The sequence below is a fragment of the Lissotriton vulgaris genome, chromosome 9 (genome assembly GCF_964263255.1).
Source record: "Lissotriton vulgaris chromosome 9, aLisVul1.2, whole genome shotgun sequence".
NCBI classification, from domain to species: Eukaryota; Metazoa; Chordata; class Amphibia; order Caudata; family Salamandridae; genus Lissotriton; species Lissotriton vulgaris.
In genome coordinates, this window is record NC_141697.1 from 571,264,393 (window position 1) to 571,277,145 (window position 12,753).

The 12,753-nt window shown below is 42.0% G+C and overlaps 1 protein-coding gene across 1 annotated transcript in view; it reads right to left on the reverse strand.

Moving 5' to 3' along the window:
• Positions 1 to 12,753, reverse strand: part of LOC147691849 (uncharacterized) — a 323,118-nt gene that overhangs the window by 166,150 nt on the left and 144,215 nt on the right. The window contains exons 11-12 of the mRNA XM_086938124.1: positions 9,654 to 9,800; positions 8,196 to 8,334 (exon numbers count right to left, since the gene is read on the reverse strand). Of these exons, the coding sequence (XP_086794250.1) occupies positions 8,196 to 8,334; positions 9,654 to 9,800 (286 nt within the window). The remainder of the gene's footprint in view (positions 1 to 8,195; positions 8,335 to 9,653; positions 9,801 to 12,753) is intronic.

The window sequence follows — 12,753 nt, forward strand, 5'->3', positions numbered from 1 at the left end:
AAGTGGGTGGCACACTACCTCATCCCCCTGTCCCCTGCTTCCCCTTCAGACCACAGGCACTGCAGGAAAGATTTAATGGTCTTTGGAGCAGCCCGAGTACCTGGGCGATGATATAGGCCAAATCCTATTAGAACCTACTAGGTTCAAGGTCACAGAAGAGAGACTGCAAGGGGCTCACACTACCTAGTGCCTACAATTTAACTACAGCTGACTGGCCATCCCTGCTGTTGCTCCTTGTGGGAGAACCCTTTGCTGCACAGTAAGTGACACCGGAGTGGGTCACATGCTTGAAAGGGGTTATGAATCAACATCTTAACGCCATGAATAATGCACTAGTGAACAACTTGGGGCTACAAAAAAAGGCATAACCCTCGGGTTCTGGAGGAGCTTGGTGGAGTACAGGATAGGCCCCAACTATTGGCTATCCTTTGAAGCTCAGGATGAAGGAACTTGCACCCCTTCTCCTCACGAACACATCCCAGAACCTGTATTCCCCTCTCACTTGCAACACAGAAAGTACCCCCATAGCTCCTGAAATGGGAAAATCTGACCTCAAACAGAGTAAACATGGTCTAGACAGACTTACCTGGTGCCACCAGGCAACTGCGACAGTGAGGAAGGGGATATAAAGGCAATCCTTCTAGAGATGAAATCCAGCGTTAAGGGAATTGACACTAAGATAGACCAACTAAACGCAAAGATGGACCTCATGAAAGATAGGTTGAAGAAACAGGGGGCACGCTTAAAGACACCCGAATCCAGGATCTAAAATCTGGAAGACGAGAGCCCAATCATCAAAGATATAGTTTAGCGACACGATCTCATGAAGGTCATAGCAAAACATGAAGACTTGGAATCCAGATCATGGAGAAATAACATTCGCATTTTAAGTCTTCCAGAAACCACGGCCATGTGTAAGCCAGAGCCCTTTATCGAATCCTTACTGACTGAACTCATTAGCAGAAATAGTTTCTCTGAACCATTAGTTGTGGAAAGGGCACACAGGTCTTTGGGCCCCAGCCCACCAGCGGGAGACCCCTCCAGGCCAATTATTGCAAAACTGCTGAACTGTTGCAACTAGGACACCGCTCTGTGGCTAGCACAAGAGAAGGGTCCCCTGCATTCGTTGACACTAAAAACTCCTTTGAGCTAAATATATCAAATACACTATGCTCTACCCGGCTTGGCTCTGTGTGCAGCTAGTGGACCACCCACATAGCTTCAGTATTCGTAAAGAAGCACTCAAGTTCACCAAGAAAGAGGGCAAACCAAGGAGACTTCGCTAACACAAGATGAAGTCCTCATCACATTTCTTGTTCAGACAACTCAACTTGACTGGCCCCAACGAACAAGAATACCTAATTTTCAATGCTATGCCAGGCATAGGCCATCCAATCATGGGGTCGTGGGCTGCCTTCATATCATAGATATCGTATCTTGGGCCTGACCCTCGGGGTGACCTCACCTGCATACCGCATACCTAGCAGCCCAGGTTTTGTGTTCACTGTGTTCTGTTAACTCGAGGTATACTGTAACAAGGAAGCAGCAGGTGATGGTTGTCACTGGAACCCCCTCTTAGCAACATGCAAATTGTTTTGTTTTGGGGAAGGATTGACATAAAAATTGTATTACACTGATAGTTGGGGACAACTGTGTGGATGGGAGGGAGGAGGATATAGACAGGTTTCTGTTTTTAATGTGTTTGCTGACAGAGATACACACGTTGTATTTCCCCACAACATGGTTTTAAGCCAGCACATACCAACCCTCTGTGACCACATTCTGCACCATTACTAATAAGCAAGAATAATGCAATCACATGAAATATCCAAGGCCCTGGTAACCCGAAAAATAAATATCAGGTTTTTACATATATGGATAGACACAATATAGAAATAGGGTTCCTACAGGAGACACATTTAGTGCTGACTGCCAGTAATATGTTCACCCGAGCATCAGGCCACTCTTCCTATTATGGATCATTTAGCATGTATTCCAGGGGTGTTACTGTACTTATAAAAAAAACTCTATATTTTCACTGGATATTCTTACATACAGAACCTGAAGGCAGATATATTTATATGGAGGGCAAATTAAATGGACCATATGGGAGGTTAATTAATTCCTATGACCCCAATGTTGACACCTCAAGTTTCTAAAAACATTGTTACTCACATTATACAGACGATGATCCACCAGCAATATCCTGTGGAGAGGTGATTTTAAATTGACTACAAACCCTGCACTGGACAGTGCCAACCCTACATCCTTGGGCCGCTAAGATACTAAAAAGCATCTTGGACGTGGATGGTCTCCAAGAGGTGTGGCGAGCAAGATACGGGGGGATAGGGCATATTCCTAATACTACATGTACATGACACTCACTCTCATATGGATTTTTGGCTCTCCTCACAGGAGGCCCTTCCATGGCTCACAGACCTCAAATACGTGCCTCGCATACTCTCTTACCATTCACTAGGACGCTGCTCAGCCCAGGAGAGAGTGCGGAGCCACACCACAACATGCACTACATAGACTCAACTTCTCCCTGCTACGTGGGACTCCTGCTTTCGCTAAAAGGGACTACAGGTCCCAGGAGGCTGCTAAGCCCAGGAGAGGGGGTGGAGTCACAGCAGGAGACAGTGCTGGACTTCTCCCCGCTGCGTGGGACACCTGCATACAGAGAGACTACAGGTCCCAGAAGGCTACTCAGCCCAGGAGAGAGTGTGGAGCCACTTAGGATAACAATGGGCTCACTTTTATGTTGAATTGTCATGCATAAGTGTATGTTTGGCCAAAGCTAATGAACTAATAACATCGTGTCAAAATGGCGCCCACGTTTAACAAGGTCGATATGTCCTTTCTTTATGTTAATGACTTATGGGCTGAATGCTTTATTAAGGTTTCATTTTCCGGGTGCAATGGACACTCAAGAAGGCTTGACGCTGAAACGCGTCTGTCCATATCGGATTAAAGAAGTTTACTGAAAATGTTCCCCCCCTGTGAGTGCGGTTCATTTGCTTCTATGTAGCTGTGACTGAGCTCGAAACGCGTTGTTTGTTTATGCCCTAAATAAACAACTTTTTCGGTACCTGGTGGTGTGGCTCGTCATCCTTTTCCTGATCGAGAGGAGTCCGTGGATATATATATATATATATATATATATATATATATATATATATATATATATATATATATATCTGGAAACCCTCAAACCACTTCCTGAGTTCTCCCAGCGGCAGTCAGGCGAGGAAAGAGACGCAGACCTCCGGAGCTTTTCAAGTGGGCAATATTTTATTCAGTGACCCAACACAACGCGTTTCAAGCCCGTAAGCCCTTGATCACGTGTCACAAAGTTGCATACACCATGATTTCAATTTAAAGTGCAAAAAGCGCCCCTCCTACTGTTTGCATCACAGACCACATGTGTATTAACATGGAAAAAATACTGTGCATTGTAGCTTTCTTTTTTTGTGACAATTTTACCGCTTGTAAAATGGAACGGAATATCACAATTGACATATTAAACACATTTATACAAGTAATCTAAAACTTGAATTTCATTAGTTAAAATATGCCACAGAACTTATAAAAAATAAATATAGTTATAGTTCTTGTATTTTAAAATTTCTTCTTACAAAAAGGCTAAACAACCTTTATCTATTACCGTATTTACAAGCAGTAATTCAGGGAAAAATAAATAACCGGTTAAATCCGTTTTATCAAAATACCCTGTACAAAGCTGAACTGTTATCTGTTGTAATCAACCCCTAAAACAGTTTTTTAAGTTTATACACATACATAGTCTATAACTATGGAGAGGGTTCAAAAAAGTGCTTATAAGTGCATCCTTTACAAAATAGTAAAGTGCAAGTGCAAAGAATGGTGCAAATTTCTCAAAATAATCAAATTTGGATTGAAGGGTCTAATTTACCATTGACCACAAGAATACATGTTGATAAATTCATGGAAAAATGTAGGTATTCGTAAAAACTCCCAAAAACCAATTGATTATAAAAACAGTTGTTTAAACTTCATTGTTTTTAAAAGAGAGAAATTCTAAATGAGGGAGAAATATATACAAACTATGTACATGTGTTCTATTGACAAGGACAAATTCATATATACACACAAGACTGAGGTACATGAACCAACGTGTTTAAGACCATGCTGTAACTAGCTTGTTATTACAGAAAACTCCGCATGTCTTCCGTCGTGTTCAACCCGTTGGGCCATTTGCAATCTAAGTCCAAGATATACTTGGTCTCTAATTGCCGGAGTTGGCGTTCTCTATTGCCCCCTCTTCTCTTTTTGTTTACAGCGTCAATTACGTAGTAAGAAAGGCAGTTGATGTTGTTGGCATGTACTTTCTTAAAATGTCTTGCAACAGGATATGTTGCATCGCTGTGTAAGATGGCCCTAATATGCTGCGAAATCCTGACGTGCACCTGTAGCTTCGTGCTACCCACGTAGCGTAGCCCACAGGTGCACGTCAGGACATATACAGCATATTCAGTCTTGCAAGTGTAATTGCCTGTTATTGGGTTGGAAGTGGTCTTGAAGGGCGTGTGATATGAGGTCATGTTGCATCCAAATTTGCACGCTCTACATGTAGAACATTTGGTAAACCCTTTCTTAGTAGGCATCCAGGTAGTGACTTTCTTAATCTCAGGGGATACTCTGTCTAATCTGCTGCCCATAGTGCTGCTCCTTCTGAAGGTGATTACAGGTTTGGCAGCTATCCTAGTTTGTAGGATGTTATCTGTCAGAACTACAGGCCAATGCTTATTTATAATGGACCTGATCGGACGTTCCTCTCTGTTGAACGTAGTAATCAACCTAGGAGTATCTGGTGTCTGAACTAGGCTGGTTGCACCAGCAGTATTGGGGCATTGTTCCTCTGTGAAAAGGCTACTTCTAGGTCTAGTTTTGGCCTTTTCCTCTGCCTCCCTAATTGTTTTGGTAGAGTATCCTCTGTCTTTTAATCTGATTATTAAATCAGATTTGCACTTTTCAAATTGTTCCTCATTGCTACAAATCCTTTTTATCCTTAGGATTTCTCCATAGGGGATACTAGCAATGAGGTGCTTGGGATGCGAACTGGTTGCGTGCAAGGTGATGTTACCGGAAGTCGCCTTCCTGTGCAATGTACTTTCAAGGGTGTTATTGTGTACAAAGATCTTAACATCGAGAAATTCAATTTCTTTTCTCTCTATGTGGGAAGTAAATCTTAGATTTAAATCATTTTTGTTTATCTCATTCACAAACAAAGTAGCTTCCTCTTCTGTACCCCCCCACAGAATGAACACATCATCTATATATATATTCTGAACTTCGTTCCCAAATCCGCTTTTCAGCAAGAAAGGATGCAGACGCAAAAGTTGTGCTTAAGCTGTTTTATTTCGCCCGCACCACCGCCATTATATATATATATATATATATATATATATATATATATATATATATATATATATATATATATATATATATATATATATATATATATATAGCCAAGGTACGTGTGAGAGGAGTTAAGTATATTAAAAGATTGCTTAACCATAAATACTGGCCTTCGTGATATTTTTTTCCGCAATATTCTTGACACAATATTTTGACCACAAGATATTTGTCACCGATATTTTGTGCAACGCCATTGAGGCTTCTAAGGAAAATGGTGCTCTAGGCTTCTTTATTTCAACTTCTAGTTTTCTGGACTTTATATGGGGTGGACAGTTATGCATGACACCATGGTGTCTACATGTTCATTTTACTGACAATTTAACATTTTACTGGGGATTTCCCATCCTGACCAAACAGAAACATTCATGTGAGTGTCTGAAAGATCTAATGTTGGAGAAGTTTTGATACAATTATTACAGGGAGAGCATATCTATCTACAGTTGATCGATCAATTCAGGTCAACCAGCGTCTAAATACCACAACATAGTGGATGAGACTAGAAGTTGGTCATTCTCTGAAGACCAACCTTGCCGTGTGTTGGGAGTGATAACATTGAATTTATACTGGGCACTGCATTTGCTACTTTTTCGTAACTAATTATGGAATTCACTTTATGGCTTGCTTTAAAAATACTGAGGGCTTGATTGCGAGTATTGATGCAATTATTTGCACCCGATAAATAACGATGCTCTAGGGTACATAATCTATCAGGTGTGATAAATTGCCTCTATTTTGCATTTTTGGTGAATATCTTGCAGATTTCACCCTGTGGTATGGTAAATACCATAGTTACCTGGTTGGTAATTCCCGGGTGCATTAAATACTACCCAACTGGCAAATCCAACCCATGCACAAACAGGAGTTTGCACAGGGGTCAGAAAACACTAACCCACTCATAACCATGGCCTAACAGGTAGGAATTCAAGATAGTTATGGTGATTTGTACAGGGTGCAGATTAAGTATAACTGTTGGAAGTAAGAATGATGACAGGAATCCAGGTAAGTGGAAAGTACTCTTTAATGGCCATCCACTCTCCTCACTGAGGAATGCAACCAACATTCCATGGTAAGCTTCAGGGTCAGGGAAAACCAACACAGTGAGGGAATGGGGGAGGACGGACTGTACCAAGTATATAATATATTTATAACAATAATCCTGTAAAAGTGCCTGGTTAATACAAAAGCTATTAATAATTATTTTCTTCTTGAAGGAGAGGAATGGTCAAGAATGCAGAGATTGAAGCTGTCATAATTCTGATAAAAAATGAAATAGCAAGTGTGATCAGCAAATGAGGAAGCCTTCTCTGAAAAGCAGCTCTGTAAACAGCATTTTACTCTTTTTATTCATCAAACCTCCACTGCACTTTATCATTAGGGAACACATGTCATATGTTTCTTATTTATTCTTTTCCTACATGTTCATCCTCTGAGTTTAAATTCAATCAGATTTGTCTTCCTTTAAGGGAAAGGAGATGGTCATCATGAACAGAAGGGAGAATATTCTTTAATTAAGGGACAGTAAATGTCAAGCAGTTTTGATTCTATTTGGTGAGTTTGTGGCACTTACAGACCCCCAAGGCTCTGCAATCTCTTTCTTTAATGTCTACATGTTCCTCCAGGCCCAGAAGATCAAATAATGTGGTCTAGGGAATCAAATATACACTAAAAACAGTCAGGTCCACTTGACATACGTGAAAGGTCTGATGATGCATTTTGGTGTAAGACTGTCAGGGGGCTTTTAAACTCTGAATTAAAGGGGCGGTAAAAAGGAGTACTTTTATTGCGTGGCATTTCATACGGCTCCCTTCTGCTGGAAGGCCACTGGACCGGAGTCAATCACCAGTACCTGTAACTCTGTCCTGTGATTTTTGATAGGACACTCTCTTATGGTAAAAGTGGTGGTTAAGGTCACCAAGTCCTTACTATATACTTTGTCTTCAATCAGGAGATAGTTAAAGAAAGATTGCAAGTGTTAGCCTACAGAATCAATTGCCACAGAATATTCCAGCAGTACAGGCCCCATTAACTATTAACAGTAGGCTAACCTTTGAGCACGTTCTACTTACAAATAGTTGGGTCCAACTGGCTCACTATGTTTTCCCTGCTTCTTTGCACAGATGGCGGTTTGTTTTGATTTACACTTTGATGCACATTGATGGCACTTACCTAGGTAATACATATGCACTTACAAATGCACTTATCGCTTCGCTCTTGTAGCTTAAATTTTCTAGGACTTGGCCCACTCTGCTCTATTTGATCTATGTTCACCACAGCTAGTGAAGCTGTCAGTTGAAACTTTGGGATTTGAAACTTTTATCAGAATGTTGACCCCGTTATCCCTGTGTACCACTATTGCAGTTTTTCTCACCACCAATAGTTTCACACCCTAGTCTTTTAATGCTTCATATACTACCTACTGTCAAATTCTTTGTAACACAGCCCGTTGTCTCCCTAAAGTATCTCACTCCCTTCAATGTCTCTTTTCCTGGGGCCTCAGCTCTTCCAGTATCACAATGACATAGATTACCCTTCTACCCACCCCCTTGTCCTAAATTCCTAATGCTTTACTCAACCTTTAAGTAAGACTCCCTCACATGGTACAAGACGTCGGTAGTTTCACACCTCTGTGTTGGGGAGGTATTACCTACCCTCTGTTGTGGTTAAGAAATCAGACTCTATGTCCCAGTGCTGCTAAATAGTTACCCTCATGCTGCAAGTATACAGGGCTTACTTACACTCTGTGGAGGTCTCCAGATCTGACTCTCCATCCCAGTGCTGGTGTATGGTCTCTCCTATGCTATGCTTTAGCTCCACCTCCAGTGACAGGTTCTCCTGCATCAGATCTTCCACCTTCTGACGGTCAGATTCCCGCTCCTAGGGAACGCAGAAAGAGAAGAGAATCAGCAACCCAAAAGCAAATTTCAAATCCCTGCGCAACACCAACATCTTTTGAAGCATAGGGAAGCATTCAGGCTCCAGGCCACTTCAGATGTTGTCCTTGGTGGAAGATAATGCCGGTAAGTGATGAATTCAGCTACAGTGCCTTGAACCTAATTTATGGCAGCTCAGTAGTCCCTGGAAGGAGTTAGATGAGGAGCCCTGTGCCCTCACATGAAGTCTATGGTGTGTTAAGGTCCCATCGTTATTGAATCAGGTGGGCTCTAGACTGTAAAGTAAGGCATACAGATGGTTTCTGGCCATAACATAAAAGGCATACAGAGCGCCTGTAGGCCCTCATATGAGTGTTTCTAGACCCTTGATGATGTTGCAGGGTATTGTAGGCCATGATATGAGGTGTGTGGGGAACATCATACCCTCAAATTAGGTGTAGAGGTAGCAGGCCTTAAACACAGGGTGTATCTCGGGCTCTCATTTGAAGAGTAGTGGTGGTAAACCTTAAAATTATAGGATTAGGATTACGGTATGCACAGACATGGGAACCATGCTCACTGTGCCACTGGAATCAAGCCACACCTGATCGACCAGCCCCAATCAAAGCAAAACCTGTCTTGGGTTGCTTGTGTTATGGTTCAGAGAGGACCTAACCGGGTTGTTTGGAATGAATTTTTTCCTACTGGAGCAGGGTCAAGACTGATTTGCATATGGTTGCATCCAAACTAAGATGGCATGTAGGGCAAAAGAACGATTGGTTGGAATATTATTCTACTTAATTTAATTATTCCTCCCATCAATTTTTGTGTGTAGGCTTAGGATGACCTGGCACTCACAAGAGATAAACAGTGGGGGGGGGGGCATGTACCGAAGGGCTCTAAGCCGACACGTGTGCAGCAGAGGTGTAAGGCACACCCCAGCAGCCCTTGTGGCACTGGAGGCCCCCAAGCCTCCAGGGTTCCCCAACCATTCAGGGGGGTGCTATTCAGCCCCAAGGCCAATAAATATCTGTGAGATATGGGAGACTTGTACCCCACCATTTTGCGTTACGCCACTGGTGTGCAGGGTGGGTTTAAAGCACCTCATGAGAGATGAGAGGAAATGTAGGCCCTCCAAGGATGTTTATAAAGAGATTCTAGACGCCCACATGAGGAGAGGGAGGTGCTCAGATTCTCCCATAAGCTGAAATGGGGGTTAGGCCCACCCTTAAGGTATACACTTCAAGCATTGACATCAGGTGTACACGAGGTGAAGATTCAGGCTCTCAAGTGATATGAACGCGTGTAAGGGATAACACTCACCAGCTCTAGGTCCCGCAGTCTGGACTTCAGGAACAGGTTTTCTTTCTCCATCTCATGCAGTTTATCAAAGCGGGGGCGGGCAGCTTCCAACTGCTCTTCCAGCATGGCTTTGGTTTCTAGCAGAGCCTGTGAGTACTCTCTCTCCTCCTGGAAACCGCCAAGGAGAACAGTGTTACAAAATACCAATGAGAAAGGGGAATCATAAAATCAGCTATAGGGAAGAAAACTAGCAATAAGCAAAAGAGATGGAAATCGAGACATCTACTTGTGAGAAGGAAATATGGAATGAGCAGTAGAGAAAAAAGGTGGAATCAGCAAGAGTTAAGGAAAGGCCGCACCAAGAACAAAGGGGAAGGTGGAGCCAGTATAGGAGAAGAAATATATTAAATCAGTGCACAAAAATTGGGGAAAAAATGGAAATGTGGATTAGGCATGAGAGAAGGGAAGTACAGAAGCAACACAAGAGAAGGCAAACGGGGATAAGAAATTCCAGAGAGAAGGGAGCACATGGGTAATATGTGAGAAGGGAATCTAGGAATGAGTAACAGATAAGAAAGAGAATAGAATTCCAAGAGAAAATAAATGTGGAAACATTTATTCAGCAGAAGAGGATTAAAAAGTCAAAATATTAGGCGGAGGTAAAGCTGAAACAAGAAAAAGTGAAATTAGTATGAGACAAGGGAAAGGTCGAGAAAGCATGAAATTATAGAAAGGTACAATTGGCATGTGTAAAAGAAAATGAGAAATCAGCTCAAGAGGAAGAAAATGCCAGCTCAATAGAAGAGAATTGTGAAATCAGTATGAAATGTGGGCGCTGGAAAAGACTTGACAGAAGAAACAGGTGGAGTCAGCACGAGAAGGTATAGGTGGAATTAGTATATGAGAAGAGAAAGGTGGAATCAGAAGAAAAGAACCAAAATGTGAAATCAGAATGCAAGAAGGAAACCATGGACTAAACACAAAAGAACATTAAATCAGAACAAAAAGAGAATGAAAGGCGAAATCAGCATAAGAGTAGGTGGAAGGAATTAGAAATAGATGGGAAATGTGTATCAGCTTAAGAGTAGGGAAAATTGGAATCAGCGTGAGATACGGGAAAGGGTAAATCAATAAAAAAAGACGGAAAATGTGAAATCTTAATGACTGGATAATGTGGAATCTGTAAACAGGAAAGGAAACATGGAAACAGCACAAAGAATATGACAGAATACCAAGAGAAGGGGAAGATAAACTCATTAAGAAAGAAATTGAAAGTGGAATCAGCATGACAGAAGAGAAAAGTGGAGCAGACAAAAGTAGAACAATGTTTATCAGAGCAAAAGGAGAATGAACATTTAAAATCAACACAAGGTGATAAGAAAAGAGGGAAGCATGAAATAGCACACCATAAAAGAAGTGCGACATCAATGTAGATTAAGGCACATGGCGACACAACAAAACATAGAAATTATGGGATCCAGACAAGTGAAATATGAAATAAGCACCAGAAATGGAAAAGTAGTGTCAAGAGTAATGGAAGGAAAATGTATATCAGCACGATTCTGTGTATGAGAGAGAGCTGACAAAAGGGAGAAGAGGATGTTGCAGCAACACCTTAACTCTTCACAGTTTGATCTTAATGCTAAAACAGGCAAACTATACCATGACATTAAAGTAGTGGAGATCAAGATAGAAGTGCTCTTGAGCATAGTGAAAAATGGGGAGGACATGCTCACAACGGAGAAACAAGTTAGCTACCTTAAATGTTTTTAGCAAACTTTTGTCAAAGTGACAAGTAGTAATCGGAATCCTCATTGGATAGCAAGAAATACTGAAAACATGACACAAGCTATGGTGGTGAAGCAGAGGGAAAGAAGTTGGATAAAGGGATTAAACGTTCTGGACAGAGGCTCAATGCATGTCTTTGAGTTAAAACCAGTGTTTATATTATCAAGGGACCACCCAGTCTTGCAGTACAGCAGGTAAGGCTGGATAAACAGGCACATAGGTTGGATGCTGCCCAAAGACATATTTCTGATTTAGAAAATGGTGCAAACTCTAGTGCAAACACACTGAAACTCTAGAAAATTAGGGTAATCAATCTCAACAAACGGCAAGCTACACGTGTATTTGGATTTGAATTCATATTTGTTTGTTGGTGTATGGGACTTTGCATCAACTGCCTCCATGGATGTTTTGAAGAAAAAGTACCTTTTAGATTTGTTTTCGTTAAACACGTTTTTATTGAGTTTTAGACCTGTAGCACGGGTAAACAGCAGAGCAAGGCCCACACAATATAACATTGCTCAAGGTAAGTAGTCCGTACAGGGCAAGACATCCAGTAATTGTTAGACAAAACATTTCTGCAAAGCCCACCAGCATAAAGATTCAACCAATTAGGCAATCTGCCCAAGTCATTTCCCCCACTCCCCTCCATGCTTCCGGGGGCCGCCACATGCTTAAAAGACCACCGTAATATTAGGAATTTCGCCATGGTGCAAGGGTGCCTGCATTGCGGGGAGGATTGGTTTTGCACAAAAACAATAATTGATGGCGTTTTCATCCTTCTATATGTGCTGCACAAAGCAGCACACATAGAAATGCATCAGAAGCCATGGGTGTTGCATGGGACCACCCACAGTTACACCCATGTAACGCCCCTTTCAAGCAGAGTAATGCGTGTAAGGGGGCCATATTTACAAGGCCATGAAAAGCCACGCAGGGTGTCTTTGCATGGCCTTGTAAATATGGCTTAGTATTGTGCGCCACCGGAGCATCAAAAAAAGTGATGCTCCGGTGGCGCAGGGGCCTTGAAAATATGTCCCTCTGTCCCCTTTTAGAGGTCAATGCCTCTCTGTACAGGTTTAACGGAGCTTCTGTCATCCTCCAAAGATTGATGCCTAACTGAAGTTCCTTTGTGGTGGTTGGATTGAGAGGTCCAGATCTTGACGGTCCAGGTCTGCCAGAGGTATGGGCGACCCCTTTTTGTAGCCACAATGTCACCAGCACTAGATAGCACCAAAGCAGATAGTGCCTTCCAGAAAAAGCCCCTGTAAGAGGAAAAAACCCAGTGGGCAAAAAACCTCCAAAGATGGCAGGGTAGTGCAGGAGCGGACAATAG